Source organism: Patagioenas fasciata, chromosome 15 (genome assembly GCF_037038585.1).
Source record: "Patagioenas fasciata isolate bPatFas1 chromosome 15, bPatFas1.hap1, whole genome shotgun sequence".
Taxonomy (NCBI): Eukaryota; Metazoa; Chordata; class Aves; order Columbiformes; family Columbidae; genus Patagioenas; species Patagioenas fasciata.
The window spans coordinates 1,592,669-1,611,111 of NC_092534.1; the positions used below are offsets into that span (position 1 = coordinate 1,592,669).

Sequence of the window (18,443 nt, forward strand, 5' to 3'; positions counted from 1 at the left end):
GCCTCTGTGAAGCTGAACAAGACAGGGAGAAGGCGATACAAAAATAGCAGCCAGCTCATGCAGCGAGATGTGTTCAGAGAACAGGGCCTTGCCCAGTGCACGGCCAGGTGAGTGCAAAAAGAAAAGCGGCTGCCGAGTGATGAGGAGCTGGGATACAGAGAAGACCTAAGAAAAGAGAATTGGACATGAAGAGGGAAATGGATACAGGCACAAAGGAGAAGTTACTTTCAAACCAGAAAGAAACACAGTGTTTCATCATTTTAGGCGGTTAGAAATGTGAACATTTTCTAATGTTTGCAATGCAAGTTGATGAACTTTATACGTTTTGTAGGAGAAGATACGACCGAGGGAGTGACTCCTGTGTTTAAGTTGGAAAGGTTGAGGAGTGGAGCAGGTTACAGGGGGGTGTGTGCATGGCACACACTAATTGCTATTGTGAGAGCCTTGGCTAGTGTCTTCCTGGAATTTTTAATCTTTTATATGTTAAAAATGTTAATTTTTAGCAGAAGGAAAAGGAGAAAAGACTGTAAAGGATAGAACACTACGCATATTGACCACTGGCTGCTGCTTGATCAGGTTTTTGTGATTTTCTTCATTGAAAAACTAATTCATTTGAAACTCAGAGTATTTTCTGAAAGGTTTGTCACCATCAGTGTGTCATTTTCAGCCCTGTGTTCTGTTAGGAAACAGGTTCTGCAAACTTCTGTTAGGGGTATTTACTTTTGACTGAAAATGTCAGTAGGAATGAACCCCTTTGCAGCTGATCTGTTCTGCTCCTTCACCACTTCGTTCTACTCTGCCAGGGCCTCCCGTATTGAGGAAGCAGTAGGTGGCAGAGGAGTTGCCTGTCACTCGCTTTCTGTCCTCATTGTTTTGTTTCTCCGTCTGAGGACGGCACTACGTGTAATCTGGAGCGTGCAATACATTTGTAAGTCGTTAGTAGGTGAGTGGTTCCTTTACAGGGCATCATGTAGAGCTGAAGTTTACTCAGCACGTTTTTCCACACTTAAAAGAGCTTCTGCGCCCTCCTTCTCTTGTTTCCAGGGTATTTTGTTTTTGCCTGTCAGTTTACTGATTGCCAGGACTTCAAGCCCATAGTTATCCTTTTCCATCTAGTCTGTGAAGCTTTTGGCGCTTTAACCTTGCGTTCTAATTCCTGTAGCCGGCTTTTGGCAGAAAAATTATTTAGCAAAGAAAACTGGGAGCTCTGCTTACGCTTAGTGGGATATTAAAATCCATTATAACGCGTTAGCATGCCCGAAATAAGGAACACTGTAAAAGTACCGAGATAAACAGTCAAAGTTTTGTTTTTTCAGTTGAACCTCACGAAGAGCTACTGAAATCTAGCAGCGTTATCTCTTGTATTCAAATGAAATACTGATGAACAGAATCCAGCTAAATGGAGGAGCACTTGCTTTTCGTTATGTGCTGGTTTGTCCATTTTTCAGCCACATCACGGCTGTGTTGTGCTGTGTTGTGCTCTATTGACCTCACAAGAGGGCGCTCAAACCCTGTGAAAAAAATTCTTGAGAAGATTCAGATTCTGCATTTTTTTCCGTGTGAGTTTTGTAGTTTGGATTTTTTGTGGTTTGGGGTTTTTTTTTGTGCCTTTTAAGTTTGGGTTTTTTTTTTTGGTGGAAGGATACCAGTGCAAAACTGAAACTGGATAAGAATTAGAATTGAAGTTTTGAGAGCAAGGGGAAAAATACCCTTTGGAAAGCAGGTAAAATCTTGGAATGTATAGAAAGATTTAAATGACATAAAGAGAAAGTTACGCAGTTCCTGCCATAGCTCCGGGTGCCTGGAAGTACCTATAATCAGACTTCTTTTATGTTCGTAACTGCAGAGATGTAATAGTTCCATTTTAATCCGCACTGACGTGTCTCGTGTCTCATCTGACTAGCCCGACTACTAAAAACGGCCTCATCCTTCTGAGGCACAGAGAAGGAAAACATGCAGCTTCTCTAGTGAGACAAAAAGCTTCATTCACTTATGAAAACACGGGATGTGCCTGGGGACCTCATAATTTCCTGGCCTGAGGAGAGGAGGTACCGTCAGGTACCACGGGTGCATTGGACTTCAGTGTTGCTCTTGTGTGGGCGCTCTGGTGCGTGTGCTAACCAGGGGTGTGAGGGTTTGCATTCAGTTCTGGATGCACAATGTTTATAACATGGTTAGAAAATGAACAGACTCATAAATTTAAGTAATGTAATATCAATTAACAGTTTCTCCTTTGCATTTCTATGGTATAGAATTAGTGGTGTGTAATCCCCAGAGATAACACGTTCCTTTGCTCTTGCTGTTCTCTTTCCTGTGTTCACAGATGAGGTGAGGCAGGAATTGTCTGCCAGCACACGCCTGGTGTTCTGAAAAAAATAATAAAAATCTCCCTAATCTCAATGTGATGTAGCCAAAACATTAAAAAAAAGAAATACAAATCGGGATAGAAATAACGGCGTAGGAAAAGCATTAATCTAATTGTAAAAGCTAATCAGTAGCTGTGGGGCTTTTTCAGTTCTCTGTCCCCATCACTTCACATTTGTTGGCTTTGAAATCTCAGAGCTCTTTCATCGCACAGTCATTTAATAGTGTCTTTGTACAACTCTTCTGAGTCAGCCGTAGTTTCAGTGATTCCCAATAACCTTTGCACATGTTGTTCCTCACCTTTCTCTCCCATTTCTAAAGCGTTTATAGCAATGTTGGACTACATGAGCAGCAGTACACATCCTGGCTGGCTGTCTTTGTGGAAAACCAGTCATTTCTACCTGTAGTTTTCACTTTTCTGCTAATCTTGAAAGGAACGTTCCATGTTATTCCTTATCACCTTAGTTTCTTGCAGTGTGTTTGGTAACTTCTTGTGGGCTTTTGGGGAATTCCAGTATGCTGCATTGAGTACATCAGTCATCTGCACACTTGCTCCTTCCTTCAAAGATAGTAATAAAACCATGATAGTAATAAAACCATGCTGGCTGTTCTCCAGTTAAAATTACTCACCTGAAGATCTCTATTCATTCTTAAAGTTTCTGTGAACTTGCTGATCTGTAATTGTTGAGATTCTTGTCAAGTCTGTTATTTGATTTAATTGGCATCGTACATCACTTTCCATTCCTCTGATGTAGACACGAAGCAAGAAATAGGCTACACTACAATTAAAGGTTTTTGTATTTCAATGTATGAGTTTCATCAGGAGAAGGTGCTAATGAGCATTCACTACTGACATCACTAGGTTTGTTCCAAAACCTTTCCTACAAACACTTGCTTTGAGACAGATCCTGAAAATCGTTTCATGGAAAGAACAACTCCAGTCTAGCAACACCAACACTCCTAATGTGGTGTCTTTAAACTATCCCTGTGTCACATTCCAATATTTTATCCTCCCACTTTATGCATTAGCAAGGCAAATCCTGTTCAAATGATTATTCCTAACTGCTTGTGTGAAGGTAATTAACCATAATCCCATACAGATGGTTGCATGGAAGCAGCTGTCGGTCCTTTACAGCTTGGACGTCGGTGCCACATCAGCCGCACGCAGGTGCTGGTGCTGCAGCAGTTACTGGTGGTTTGGAGGTTCTTATGTGCAAGGGAGTGGGAGTCGCTGCCATCGAGCTCCTCTCAGCGCACTGGTGTTCAGAACTAGGAACTCTTTACATGGAGAGATCTCTTCTGTAAAACTTGAATATCGCTTGCTGGAGCAAGATTCCTTGTGAGTTGCTGACACCTGAAAGTGTTCAGTTTTGTTAAAATGGGCAGAGTGGTTTGTATTAGCAAATGGATCTCTTTCGATGGAAGAACAGGAAAATTTGCATGGTATTTGAGAAAAGAAACACAGTGTTTTAGACATTCTTCTCATGTATAATTGTGGCCTGTAACAGGGAGGAAATTTTAACTATCATCATTAAAAGGACATTAAGTAACCATGTTAATGATCAGGCATATAGCATTATATATTCTTCCCACTACATTTTTCTCTTATTGAAAAAGCACTTTCCAAAAATGTCTCATGGAAACATCTCATTCTTCATGATCTGGAAGTCTCATGCTGCTGTGAGTGCACAACAGGGCTGGCAGAATCACAACATCACCTTTGGGAATCAACTTCATAACGATTTCCAGATCTCACTTTTTCATGTCGCATTTTACTGGCACTTTTGACTCTTCTTCCGTTCAATATTTGGTGCCGTAAGTTTGCTTTGTACAGTAACAGGATTCAACAATGGTCCTAGGAAATGGGGAACTAAAATCTTGGTTACCTTATCTGTCTCCTTACTTTGGTTCACTTGAATGCTTTGCAAGTTTTTAAAGGAGATTGTTTCTCTTTATTGTCTTAATGTGGCACTCAGAGAAAAACATGGACACTGATTACTAACCTGTTTATTAGTTAAAAAAGAAGAATGAGTGCCATGATTTTGCTGTATTCTTTCACTTTTATTTAGATTTTTATTTCCTGCTTTACAATTGTTATTGCAGAAGTTTCACTAATTGCTTATGTATCATTTTTATCCTTGAAAATTGTCTTGGAGTACCTCATCAGGAATCCTTGTGAACAAGGATCTTGTGTTTAGCATTCATGCATGACGAATAATTCCTTCCTAGAAATAACAGGTCATTAATTGGAATGGGCAATGTTGTTATAAGTGAACATCCTGAGATTGCTAATCAGCTGAAGTAGCTCAACTCATCTGACTGGTATTGAATAACTGTTCACACCACTAATGACAGTACCGGGCAAAATATGTGTTCATTTAAAAAAAAAATCAGTTTAAAATGTTATACGTAAATCTCAACAAAAAAGTAAAGCGGAATGCCAAACGGCAATACTTGTGTGGGAATATATTTGCCACACAAATGGACGATGGGTGAGTCTGAAATCTTCTGTTCTGCAGCAGTCCCTGAGTGCTCTTGTTTTGTGTGGAACTGGGAAACAAAGAACAGAAAATACCCAGATTCCATCACGTACTCTACCCTCAAAGTTTATTAAACCAATTTGAGCCATGTATTAAAAACCATAATTAATAATATTTTTAATGGATTATATTTTCCAAAATTTAAAACCAAAGCTTAATTGAAATTTTGGAACAAGAGGAGTTTGAAGACCATGCACCTCTCTGTTCCAAGTCAGCTTCTCCCAGATTTACTGGTGGAATTTAATGTGAAGCCATTCTGGCTCCATACTTGGTAAGGTCAATAGGCCTGTATTGGGACGAATCCTTTAAATTGGGCAATTGGAAGAACTTTCTGGATATGCAGGTGGAATATGGGGCTCTGTCAGTATTTTTGTGCAGCTGGTCTCTGACTCCTGCAGGATATACTGCAAGAATTTACAATGCGCGATAGCTCAATGGTGGGATGATCATTTGTCTTGACAATTCAAGTATTTACACACAAAATATGCGAGTTCACATGTAGTTGCTAATTATGTGCAACACAGCGATCAATTAAAGTGCTACAGTTTAAGTTGCTCATACTCTGAAAAATTATATTTGATATTCCAGTTCTAAAAGAAATCTTTATGATGCTTATGGTTGTTATGTTGGTGCTGAAACTGTCTCTGAAATATTTGCAAAGGAAATATTAATTGTTTGTAGTGAACTTTGATAGCTAAATGGGAAATAAGCGGTTTGAAACTTATCCATCTTCGACCATAAAATCCCTTTCTCATACGTAGCTTTTGAATGACAACTTCAGAACTGATTTCTGTTCAGCCTTTCAATAAAGCTTTTCTTGCAGCGTGAAATGCCTGTTCCTCAGTAAACATTGTCTTTTTAAAATCTGTTGTGTTTTACTGTAGACAAATAATTGCTGTGCCCTATATATTTATACTTGAAAAGAACGAATTAACTCTCATTCTTATTATTTCAGCCTGGAGTTCTTGGCTATTTTGAGTTCAATGCTTCGCCTCAACCACCTGGTTATTTGACATTCTTCACATCAGCACTACATTCATTAAAGAAAGGTGAAAGCTCTGTTTTCATGATTTAAGTTTTCTATGAATGAGTTATATATAGGGTCTTAAGTAGGTTTTTTTGCAATATTTTGTGACTTGGGAATTATTCCCTTTAGAGTGTTCCTTGATGTTGATGTAGTTATGAGACTGTTATTACAGTCAGGTTCAGGGGCATTGGGGTGAACTTGACTTTGACCGCAGCCACTAAATATTGACCAAGCTCTTTCCCGGATGGAGTTCTGGAGCTGGTGCAAGGTGGTACGATGGAAAGGGCTTTGTGCCCCTGTTGGTTTGCATTAATAATCTCAAATGCAAAAACTCTTCCATTTACAAATGCAAACTTTGTATATCTTTAATACCTTTTTTCCCAGGTCGTAAATTCTGGATAGAATGGGTGTAAAGTTAAGATTAGCACATTTTATGGATATTTCTATCTGTCAGCAATTGAAGGACATTGATGGCATTATCCTGATTTTTAGTGTGCCACTGACTTGGTATATGATATAGAGCCTGTTCTCTTACATTCTGTTCTGTAATTTCCCTGTTTATATGTTGGGGCAGTGCTTGGTGACATAAAGATGAGAAACATCCTATCGTTGTGTGTACATATTTATAAATATTGAACTACTATAATATGTATTTGCATAGTATATACTTACTATAAATGTTAATCATCAAAACAGCCAATGTTCATACCTTTTTCCTTATATCTGTATCTTGGGTTTTGAGATGTCATAGCACATAGCGAGGTGCATCTATGATACCAGATTCTATATTAAATAAGCAATTCAAGAAATTAGACAGTTCAGGTTCACATGCTCTATACATTGTGTGCCGAAGGAGAACATGTTTGTTCTTGTTACCTGCTCTTGTCACCTTCCTTCTGCCTTGGTCACCAACGTTGGCAGATGCTGATCGGTAAGATTCTGTGCCTTTACAGAATCACAGAATTGACTGGGTTGGAAAAGACCTCATAGCTCATCCAGTCCAACCCTTGGTCCAACTCCAGTCCATTGCCCAGATCATGGCACTCAGTGCCATGGCCAATCTCAGTTTACAAACCTCCATTCCAATGCTGACCACTCTCTCTGCACAGAATTGCTTTCTAATCTCCAGCCTCAATTTCCCCTGGCAGAGTTGAAGCCCATGCCCCCTTGTCCTATTGCTGACTGCCTGGGAGAAGAGCCCAATCCCCCCTGGCTAGAACTGCCCTTCAGGTCATTCTAGAGAGTGCTGAGCTCAGCTCTAAGCCTCCTCTGCTCCAGACTGAACAAGTCCAGCTCCCTCAGCCTCTCCCCAGAGGTCTTGTGCTCAAGTCCCTTCCCCAGTCTTGTTGCTCTTCTCTGGACCCGCTCCAGCACTTCAATCTCTTTCCTGAGCTGAGGGCCCAGAACTGAACACAATACTCCAGGTGTGGCCTCCCCAATGCAGAGCACAGGGGAAGGATCACTGCCCTTGTCCTGCTGACCACGCTGGTTTGGATACAGGACAGGACACCATTGGCCTTCTTGGCCACCTGGGCACACTGTTGGCTCATGCTGAGCTTCCTCTCCATTAGTCCCCCCAGGTCCCTTTCTGCCTGACTGCTCTCCAGCCACTCTGTGCCAGCCTGGAGCGCTGCAGGGGGTTGTTGTGGCCAAAGTGCAGGACCCGGCACTTGGCCTTGTTGAACTTCAGCCCATTTTTCCAGTCTATCCAGATCCCTCTGCAGAGCCCTCCTGCCTTCGAGCAGCTCCACACTCCCTCCCAAGTTGGTGTCATCAGCAAATTTGCTGATGATGGTCTCAGTCCCCTCATCTAAATTATCAATCAAGGTGTTGAACAGGACTGGACCCAACACTGACCCCTGGGGACACCACTAGTGACTGGCCACCAGCTAGCAGTGTTCTGTGTTCTGGTTTGAAGGTGTTCTAGGGCTTTCAGGAGAGAAGTCCAGTGTGTATAACTGCTTTTAAAAACTGAATTTTTGCCCTTTCAGATTACCTTGGGACAATACGCTTTGGAGTGATCACAGACAAACGTGTTGCAGAGGAGATCTCCCTGGTGCGGTCAGGCAGTGTGTATTTGCACAGACACGTCAACTCATCTCTCGTGAGTATTGGATTTATGTTGTGGTGACTCTGAGTCAGCACATGGAGATTGAAGCTCTGTCCTTGTGGACCATGAATAAGTGTCTCATGGAGCTTTAGGATACATGATATTTAAGCACAGTATTTTTGTGCAGTAATGTACGTGTTCATTCTACCAGTCAGCGGCTGTTCTAAACAATAGCTTAGGCCCAGCTTGATTGTTTCTATCAAAATAAACCGCAAAAAACCCGAGCACCTCAGACATGACTCCACGAAGCCTTTTTCCTGAAGTTCCTACCTCTTTCATGGGTCAGAATTAGAAGGCTATGGACAAAAAGATTTTGTGTTGAGATAGTAGGAATAGTGAAAACTTGCATTTCGGTTTAAAAGTATGACATTACACTGATTAGGAAAATCATGCAAATGGAATTAATTAAAAATTTGTAATACGTATTAATCCATGGGCCTTGGTTTTGTAAGACTAAGATTGGAAGTAACAACTTTCAGATTGGCTGTTTGGTGTAGAGACCTTATCGGTCCACACTAGTGCCAGGAGTGGAAGCTCCATGAGGATGAAATGACATGTATTTCATTCAATTGAGACTAGGGAAAACATGGATTTCCCAGGTTAAATTACTGGTAAATACATAAAACTACTTTTGTCCATGCAAATGATTTAAGATAAACTTAATTTATTAAAATTACCATAGAAGCTGTGAGCACTTTATATCATGCATTTCTTTTCCCTGCATTCAGTAATAAGAAATATCAGTTTTAAATGCGGTTTCTAGATGTTGGGGTCTTAAAAGACTAATTTAAAATGAGTTAATATTGAGTGGTGGGAAAAAATTTTCTAATATGCCATAAAACAAGATATATGATGGTACCAACTTAGAGACTGAGCTCTTTCACTTATAAGGAAAATGTATACTAACAAGAAAAGTAAAGATTGTAAAGCTGTAGTAAAAGAAAGGGGAGTTTCCCTGGTAGAATACTTTTTGCATGAAACATTGTGTGTTAGTACGATCCGATGAACATGTCGAAAGACTTCCCAAAAGGAAAGGGTCTGTGTAATGCTGAAGTTTGCTGAATAGTGTCATTAAATTTAGGAAAAGATTTCTAAGCATGCCATATTTGAGAACTTCAGTTGTTACTGAGCCTAGTGAGGACAAGTAATTCTTTTTCCCCCCTTGAAGATCTATCCGAATGACATCATGAACTACACTGCTGAGAACATTTGCAAGTGGGCTCTAGAAAACCGAGAGATGCTCATACGCTGGCTGAGACCACACGGTGGAAAAAGCCTTCTTCTGAACAACGAGCTGAAGAAAGGACCAGCACTTCTCATATTTCTACCTTACAATCCCTTAGCAGAAATTCATCCTCTTTTAGATGAAGTAAGTGAAATAATTATTCTTTTACTTCACAACTACTAGAACTTGAGAGCTCTAGTCAGGGTTTTGGGCTCAATTGTGACAGGTACCTCATTTTATTTCACTATTCCAAGTATTCAGTTTTGTTTCAAAACATTTTCTCAAGCCATATTACCACAACTCCCTTAGGGGATTTGCATCAGACACTATGTGCCTTTGTCTCATGTCAGCAGTTGTTTAGGACAAGCACCCAGTTCCTTTCCTTGAGTTCCCTGTGTGGTGAGCGCTGTGTGAGAGATAGCGATCTCTGGTCTTCTGTCCCAGCTGACATGGCTCAAATGAAAGAGCAAGAATGAGGCCTGTATCCAGTGCAGTGCCTCAGGGGTCAGTGCTGGGGCCGGTATTATTCAATATATTCATCAGTGATTTGGACGAGGGAATAGAGTGACTGTCAGCAAGTTTGCTGGTGACACCAAGCTGGGAGGAGTGGCTGACACTGGAAGCTGTGCTGCCATCCAGAGACCTGGACAGGCTGGAGAGCTGGGCAGGGAAACATTTAATGAAATAGAACAAGGGCAAGTGTAGAGTCAACAGTGTTAGTGATTGTTACTAAATTTGTGCACCACCTGTACCAGGAAAAAAATCTCTATTCCCTTTTCATGTCGAGGTGCTTTTATTTATTTTCTCCTTTTATTGGATAATAATGGAAATTCAGGACCCTGTACTGATTAATACTTCATGTAGTGGCTGGAGAGCAGTCAGGCAGAAAGGAACCTGGGGGGACTAATGGACAGGAAGCTCAACAGGAGCCAACAGTGTACCCAGGTGGCCAAGAAGGCCAATGGTGTCCTGTCCTGTATCCAAACCAGCGTGGTCAGCAGGACAAGGGCAGTGGTCCTTCCCCTGTGCTCTGCATTGGGGAGGTCACACCTGGAGTATTGTGTTCAGTTCTGGGCCCTCAGGTCAGGAAAGAGATTGAAGTGCTGGAGCGGGTCCAGAAAAGAGCAACAAGACTGAGGAAGGGACTTGAACACAAGCCCTATGGGGAGAGGCTGAGGGAGCTGGGCTTGTTCAGTCTGGAGAAGAGGAGGCTTAGAGGTGAGCTCAGCACTCTCTAGAACGACCTGAAGGGCAGTTCTAGCCAGGGGGGATTGGGCTCTTCTTCCAGGCAGTCAGCAAGAGGACAAGGGGGCATGGGCTTCAACTCTGCCAGGGGAAATTGAGGCTGGAGATTAGAAAGCAATTCTGTGCAGAGAGAGTGGTCAGCATTGGAATCGCTGCCCAGGGAGGTGCTGGACTCAGCGGCCGTGGAGGTTTGTAAACTGAGATTGGCCATGGCACTGAGTGCCATGATCTGGTCAATGGACTGGAGTTGGACCAAGGGTTGGACTGGATGATCTCTGAGGGCTTTTCCAACCCAGTCCATTCTGTGATTCTGTGATTTAACCTTAAAACGTAGTGTTATTGCACTGGGATAAATATGATGCCAAGAGGACCTTGAGGTCAGTGGAGTGGACTGAAAAAAATTTAAGTGCCTTTTTGTTGTTCTCTATATTTAATTCTTACATGCTGAAATAGCTGAAAATTTATCTTTGTTATCAATTCAGAACCTCCTATAATTTTTTCTAAGGATGAAGGTGAGGAGTATTCAACTTAATGCCTCTGAAATTCCATCTCTAATTGTATATATGTTGTGAAACCTGGAACAGATAATTCATTCAAATGCAGTTATGTACAGTTAATCTTGATTTTATTTTTTTTTCTGCAGATTACTAAAGTGGCCTTGGAATACCACAACTGTAATAAAAGCCAGGCAGCTGAGCCAGATCTTCAGCCCTTAGGAGACACTGATTCACCAGCTTCTGATTCCTCTGTACCAGATGCACATATGGAATTACCAGAAACGCTTTCAATTACCAAGTACCCATGCTGTAACACAGTGGTGCTTCCGCAGTGGCATTCGATCTCCAGAACTCACAATGTCTGTGAGCTTTGCATTAACCAGACACTTGGGGTCAAACCAAATAAAGTCCATGTGCCACACTGTAACTTTTTAGAGATAGAAGCAGCTTTGGACTCTTTCTACCTCCAGGAACACACCTTTTTTCAAGTTCTATCAAATACCATAGAATGCAGCAATTTCTTAAGTTTCTATAGTCCCTTTAGCTATTACACTGCATGTTGCAGGACGGTAAACAGGCATTTTTTAAGTTTCTTAAGTTCTGAGAAGACCATCTTTCAGACCCCCAAAATAGCATCTTCTTCCCATGGGAAGAAAGGTAACAGCCAACATTCTATTCCTCACATTGAGGACAGGAATTGCTTTATTCCTGACTTTAACATTAGTGGCACTAACATTACTGGTCTGAGCTGCAGGACCAACAAAACCTTGAATCTCTATCTACTGGATTCCAATCTTTTTTGGATATACGCAGAGAGACTAGGAGCCTCAAGATCTGCTCACCTTAAGGAATTTGCTGCCATTGTTGACCTGAAAGAAGAAGTGCACTATGTCCTGGATCAAAATCAGCCACTTGTTGGATCTACACTGGGTATGATATCCACTATACAAATGCTTGAAATAGGAAAATTAAATTTCCAAGTAAGCTTATGAATGAAAAATGTAATACCGTTTTGAAAATGGCTGCTTTTAAAGTGAGACTGCAGTCAACTGCCTCCCGTCATATACTCCTGTAAAAGCTGGTAGTCCAAGCCGTGGGCCAGTGCACTCTCTGCTGGGTTCGGAACTGGCTGGAGGGCCGGGCCCAGAGAGTGCTGGTGAATGGGGCTGCATGCAGCTGGCGGCCAGTCACTAGTGGTGTCCCCAGGGGTCAGTGTTGGGTCCAGTCCTGTTCAACATCTTGATTGGTGATTTAGATGAGGAGATTGAGACCATCATCAGCAAATTTGCTGATGACACCAAGTTGGGAGGGAGTGTGGAGCTACTGGAAGGCAGGAGGGCTCTGCAGAGGGATCTGGATAGACTGGAAAAATGGACCGATTCCAATGGGCTGAAGTTCAACAAGACCAAGTGTCGGGTCCTGCACCTTGGCCACAACAACCCCCTGCAGCGCTCCAGGCTGGCACAGAGTGGCTGGAGAGCAGTCAGGCAGAAAGGGACCTGGGGGGACTAATGGACAGGAAGCTCAACAGGAGCCAACAGTGTGCCCAGGTGGCCAAGAAGGCCAGTGGTGTCCTGTCCTGTATCCAAACCAGTGTGGTCAGCAGGACAAGGGCAGTGATCCTTCCCCTGTACTCTGCACTGGGGAGGCCACACCTGGAGTATTGTGTTCAGTTCTGGGCCCTCAGTTCAGGAAAGAGATTGAAGTGCTGGAGTGGGTCCAGAGAAGAGCAACAAGACTGGGGAAGGGACTCGAATACAAGAGCTATGGGGAGAGGCTGAGGGAGCTGGGCTTGTTCAGTCTGGAGCAGAGGAGGCTTAGAGGTGAGCTCAGCACTCTCTAGAACGACCTGAAGGGCAGTTCTAGCCAGGGGGGATTGGGCTCTTCTCCCAGGCACTCAGCAATAGGACAAGGGGGCATGGGCTTCAACTCTGCCAGGGGAAACTGAGGCTGGAGATTAGAAAGCAATTCTGTGCAGAGAGAGTGGTCAGCATTGGAATGGCTGCCCAGGGAGGTGCTGGACTCAGCGGCCCTGAAGGTTTGTAAACTGAGATTGGCCATGGCACTGAGTGCCATGATCTGGTCAATGGACTGGAGTTGGACCAAGGGTTGGACTGGATGAGCTCTGAGGGCTTTTCCAACCCAGTCTGTTCTGTGAATCATAATTTATTGTAGTTTATTTAGTAGTTAACCAAGCAGTAGAATCATGTTCTGGATGATACTAGAACTAACTTTCATATATCAAAAGTCATAGAAAAAACAAAGTTAAAATGCATCTAACATATTTGGTATTGTAGAAGGCATCTGTATGTTGGTGGTGGTGTTGGTGTTTGCTCAGCTGTTCTGTATATTAAACTATCAGCAGAGCCCAGCCCTTCCTCTTGGCTTCTGAAGCCAACCTATACATTATTTTACATTTATTTTGAGAAATCTGTGTGTTTTAATGCTAGAGCTCTGAAGTGGGTTTAGCCAAACCTGTCAAGACTCAATTTCCTGGCTGAATTGGAGCAGGAAAAACAAACAAATAAACAAAAACCAACACAATGATCACAGTTTCACTCTGTCTGTAAGTTACTGAAGAAGACACAGTATACCTAACCACACAGAACCTGGCCTGAGGATGTGCAAAAGTGAGTCTACCTGCAGCTAATGCAGAGTTTTCTAATATTAGCAGTGTAAGTAATGTGGAGGCAAATTCAGGTGAACATAGTATGAAATTATTCAAGAAGGTATATCAATATAATTCTTTTAGCATTAATTACGTTTCCATTTTGCTCTAGCTCCATCAGTACAAAGGTATGTACAGTGTAAGAATAGACAGCTGTGTTTGTATCAAGGATCCCATCCAGCCTGGTGTCCCCCCACATAAACACTCTGGGGAAGAACAAAGAATCACCAGTGACCAGAACAGATGCTCAGCAAAAATGAAGATCAGAGTGAGGAGATAACAATTTCCTTCCCCTTTCTGCTCCGGGTACATTCTGTCTCATACTGTTTTCAGGTCACAGGATTTCCTGCACGTGATGAGGGTTTTTCTGCTGAGTAACACTGAATTTGGGTTTTGTGGCTTTTTTACAATTTCATTTTACTTCCTTAAGCCTCCTCCTGATACTTGAAAAATAAAAGAGCTTTGTGTTTAATACCTTTAACAGGTTTTACAGATAGTTGCTAAAAATTCAGGAGTATGTCTTTTAATTAGCCCCTCCTTCCAGTCATTACTTTACCATGCACAGATATGCTGAATATGGAGATCTAGGAAAAAAAGTGGTTTATTCTGATGTAAGAATTTAATGAAATGCTGAATAGTAAATATAAAATTAACTGTACTACTGTTTGCATTTCAGAGATAAACTTGATTACCTGGTGTTTTGTTTGTATGTACGTACAAAAGTGCCAGTTTTACATGGGCCTGTTTTTTAGGCTGGAAATACCAGCACAAGATGCTTCTGTTTGATCAAATAATTATTTTTAGTGTGTTTGATATTGTATCTTTTATCTTGATTATAGAATACTCTCATTTAGTAATGATTAGAGTGATATTTCTCTGTCTAAAGTGGAAATAAAGGATACCGTTGATATCTTGCAGCAGTTTAGAGAACATGGTCCAGGGTCCGGGCTGTAGCTGAAGGTAGTTGGGGCTTTTGAAGCTTTTTTACTCCTGGCCAAGCTACTTGTTACATATTTTAAAACTACGGAGAAAATTAAATGAAGAGGTCACTGGTAAACAAAAGGTGACCAGCTGTATTGGCCATGGGTATAGCACAGTTTGAAGCAAAAGGAGAATTACAGGGAAAGTAATTAAAAATAAAGGAATAAATGCAAATAAATGTGAAATTAAGTGGAGCCTTCAAGAGAAGGGCCAAATACTTGAGTGCTTTGTAGAAAGTGAAAGATGGTGAGAAGATCCTATTCACAATTTACCGTGTGTGGTTAGATGAGGAGGAAAGAGAATTGCAATTATAGTACATTGAGTAGGAACAGGAGGAAAATTAGAGTAGTGTGGGATGTGAAAAGACTGTAATGAGCCAAACAAAGAAACAGTCAAGTTCTGTCTTTGTTTCAGTGGTGGTTACTCAAGAGTTAATGCGAAACGCTCAAAAATCAATTCCATTTAACCAGGTTTGAATTAGTATTTTCTCTGTGAGTTCTTCTGAGGTCCAAAGTAGAACCTGCTGAAATAACATGTTTGTGAGACTCAAATAACTTTATGTATTGATTTCATTTCAGAGAACTTCATAAAGAATTTCAGTGCTCTCTACAGTCCCTTGGAAAGGCATCTTGTTGATGAGCCCTGGGTCCGTGTTCCCGACCAGCGTGTCATCACCGAGGTGACGACCAACACCTTTCGCCACACCGTGGTGTTGAGTGAAAAGGTACCTCTCGTTACTCAAAAAGCTTCTCTTTTTTCTGTATGCTACTTTTAAAATAGTTGGAAATTATTTCAAATTGGACATAATGGAAAAAAAAAGGGAAAAGCAAAAAGAAAAAGAAACCAAACAAAACACCCCCAAACCCCCCATCCCCCACCCCAAGCATTTTAAACCTAAATCATTATTTGAAAGCACACGACAAAACTCTTACAGGTAAAAGCTTTCAAATTGCACGCAGTGCAATTGCTTTACATAAAATGTCATCCTGAACAGTAGTTAAATTACTTTAATTTCTTAAAGATGTGATAATGAGGATTAAATCTGTTGTCTGTGAGGGCTGCAGTGAATGTATGAATCCCCAGCATTTGGTTTCCAGCAGCTCCAACTCCTGCTTTGCTCATTAAAGGCAAAAAGTAGAAGTCTCCACATCTTTGTTTCTCTCCATAAGAAGTCCACAGTCACTGTTGGATACATACGGATTTAAGATTACAAAAGAATCTCAAGAAGCGTACTAAGGTTTAGTGCGTTTTCACTTAAATTTCCTAAACTGAATAATCTAAATAATGCTCTTCGTTTTGTCATTCTCTTAATGGAAAGAGAATTCCTGAAGAGTTTTTGTGTGTTAACTCAGTAGACAAACAGCATCTGGAAATAGATAATAAAGTTCAGCAGGGAGAAATTTAATTAAATATAACAAGGGCAAGTGTAGAGTCTTGCATCTGAGCAGGAATAACCCCAGGTTCCAGTATAAGTTGGGGAGTGACCTGTTAGAGAGCAGCATAGGGGAAAGGGACCTGGGGGTCCTGGGGACAGCAGGGTGACCATGAGCCAGCACTGGGCCCTTGTGGCCAGGAAGGCCAATGGTACCTGGGGTGGGTTAGAAGGGGGTGGTCAGTAGGTCAGAGAGGTTCTCCTGCCCCTCTGCTCTGCCCTGGGGAGACCACACCTGGAATATTGTGTCCAGTTGTGGCCCCTCAGTTCCAGAAGGACAGGGAACTGCTGGAGAGAGTCCAGTGCAGCCACCAAGATGCTGAAGGGAGTGGAGCATCTGCCGTGTGAGGAAAGGCTGAGGGAGCTGGGGCTCTGGAGCTGGAGAAGAGGAGACTGAGGGGGGACTCATTCATGGGGATCAATATGGAAAGGGGGAGTGTCAGGAGGATGGAGCCAGGCTCTTCTGGGTGACAACCAGTGACAGGACAAGGGGCAATGGGTGCAAACTGGAACACAGGAGGTTCCACTGAAAGATGAGAAGAAACTTGTTCCCGGTGAGGGTGTCAGAGCCTGGCCCAGGCTGTCCAGGGAGGTTGTGGAGTCTCCTTCTGTGCAGACATTCAAACCCGCCTGGACACCTTCCTGTGGAACCTCAGCTGGGTGTTCCTGCTCCACAGGGGGATTGCACTGGATGAGCTTTCCAGGTCCCTTCCAGTCCCTAACGTTTTGTGATTCTGTGAAGTTGATTAACATTAGGATATAGGTCCTTTCACATTTTAAAGGTTGTTCCGAGTTGTAGTTGCATTGAAGAATAGTCCTCCTTCACTGCAAATTAACTGCAATAGGTAATCAAACTCTTCTCCATTTCATTTTCCAGAATGTTTTGCTGCTCTATTACGCACAGTGGTGTGGATTCTGTGCTTCTCTTAATCACATCTTTATTCAACTGGCTCGGCTTTTGCCTCCAGACAATTTCACTGTGGCAAGGTAAAAGAGATTCTAATTTTGTCTCTCTAGGATAATGTAAGTTCCTTGAGATGATATGCCTGGAAAATATATATTTTTTTTTTTCTCTACAGTCTCGCAATAGTAGATGTGAATGTCTTCTCCATTTTTCTTTGAATGCATTATTTTGTTTTCCTTTATATAAATTTGGTGGTTTTCAATTGCACTGCAGTTTAATTAAAACGAATTTTTAAACAGTGCAATTAACCTTGAAGCTTCTGAATTTCAGGAAGTGAATCAATACAACAGCAGCAGGAAATAATTTTCCCCCCTGTCTGTGATAATTTGTAGTGAATAATTACATCCTGTAGTGCGGTACTTGAGAAGCTGTTGGGGGTGGGCAGAACACATGGTGGTGTGGGTTAATCTGGGGGACAGTTGAGCCCCACGCAGCACAGGGACAAACATAGATATTTTTTATATATATATATAAGACATGTTTTTGTTTGGCATGTCCAGGGTTTTTAACGTTTCACCTACACTTTCTTATTCATGTATTTTACAACATCTGCTCTGATTGCATCCTTGTTTCATTCTGACCGAACTTACTCCAGGAGGCAGCATGAGATGCGTAGAAGAAAAAGTCAGTTAAAAGTCTGGAGTTATCACCCGCTTATAATTGCACCATTATTCCCACAGACGTGACACCGCTCCAATCTGAACCCATTCTCTTTCGTGACTTCTCTCATTTGCTCCATTATTTTTACTGCACTGTTGCTGATGTGCTTCTCTGTGGTTTTTTCTGTAATAAATTTGTTGCAATTAATAAGAATCTTATTCATAATCAAAGAAAAGCTAAAAATGAAGAGAAAAACATAAGAAGCGATTGAACAGGTGTTTAATTCAGAAAACCTTGTGTTCCTTTCTATGTAGAGCTTTAGAAAAAACTGGGGCCTTTAAGAATGTGCTTGTCCTTGGAAGAAGCAAAGTAATTTATTTCCAAAACTACTTGAGGGGAAAATATTCATAGAGTTGTACTTGAGAAACAAATTGATGAATAGAAAAAACTTCAGTATTTGCCTGTTCTCTTCATCAGTGTGCCTTTTCTTAACAGAATTGATATCACTCGAAATGACCTCCCCTGGGAATTTATGACAGACCGTCTCCCAACCATTTTATTTTTTCCTCATCAGAGGTAATGTAATTATTTTTGCAGTGGGTTTTTAACTTTCATTATACTAAGTTATAATTATTAATCTGCTTACATGTCTTGGTAGAGAAAAAAGCCAAACAGTAATTAATTTCCATAGATACTTTATGCATATTCTAATTAAAAGCCAAACAAAATAACAAACCAACAGAAAACAGACCCAACAGACGTGGATAGCTGATGGTATGTGGATAGTGAA

General features: G+C 41.6%; 2 protein-coding genes across 4 annotated transcripts in view; one reads left to right on the plus strand and one right to left on the minus strand.

Annotated features, from left to right (window-relative positions):
• PARN (poly(A)-specific ribonuclease) overlaps window positions 1–18,443 on the minus strand; it is a 251,745-nt gene that overhangs the window by 147,559 nt on the left and 85,743 nt on the right. The gene's annotated exons all lie outside the window — the stretch shown is intronic.
• Window positions 1–18,443, plus strand: part of TXNDC11 (thioredoxin domain containing 11) — a 30,066-nt gene that overhangs the window by 9,243 nt on the left and 2,380 nt on the right. For all 3 annotated transcript variants that reach the window (XM_065851039.2, XM_065851040.2, XM_065851042.2), the window contains 7 exons: window positions 5,860–5,953; window positions 7,923–8,035; window positions 9,210–9,410; window positions 11,155–11,938; window positions 15,236–15,381; window positions 16,967–17,076; window positions 18,149–18,229. In XM_065851039.2, the coding sequence (XP_065707111.2) occupies window positions 5,860–5,953; window positions 7,923–8,035; window positions 9,210–9,410; window positions 11,155–11,938; window positions 15,236–15,381; window positions 16,967–17,076; window positions 18,149–18,229 (1,529 nt within the window). The remainder of the gene's footprint in view (window positions 1–5,859; window positions 5,954–7,922; window positions 8,036–9,209; window positions 9,411–11,154; window positions 11,939–15,235; window positions 15,382–16,966; window positions 17,077–18,148; window positions 18,230–18,443) is intronic.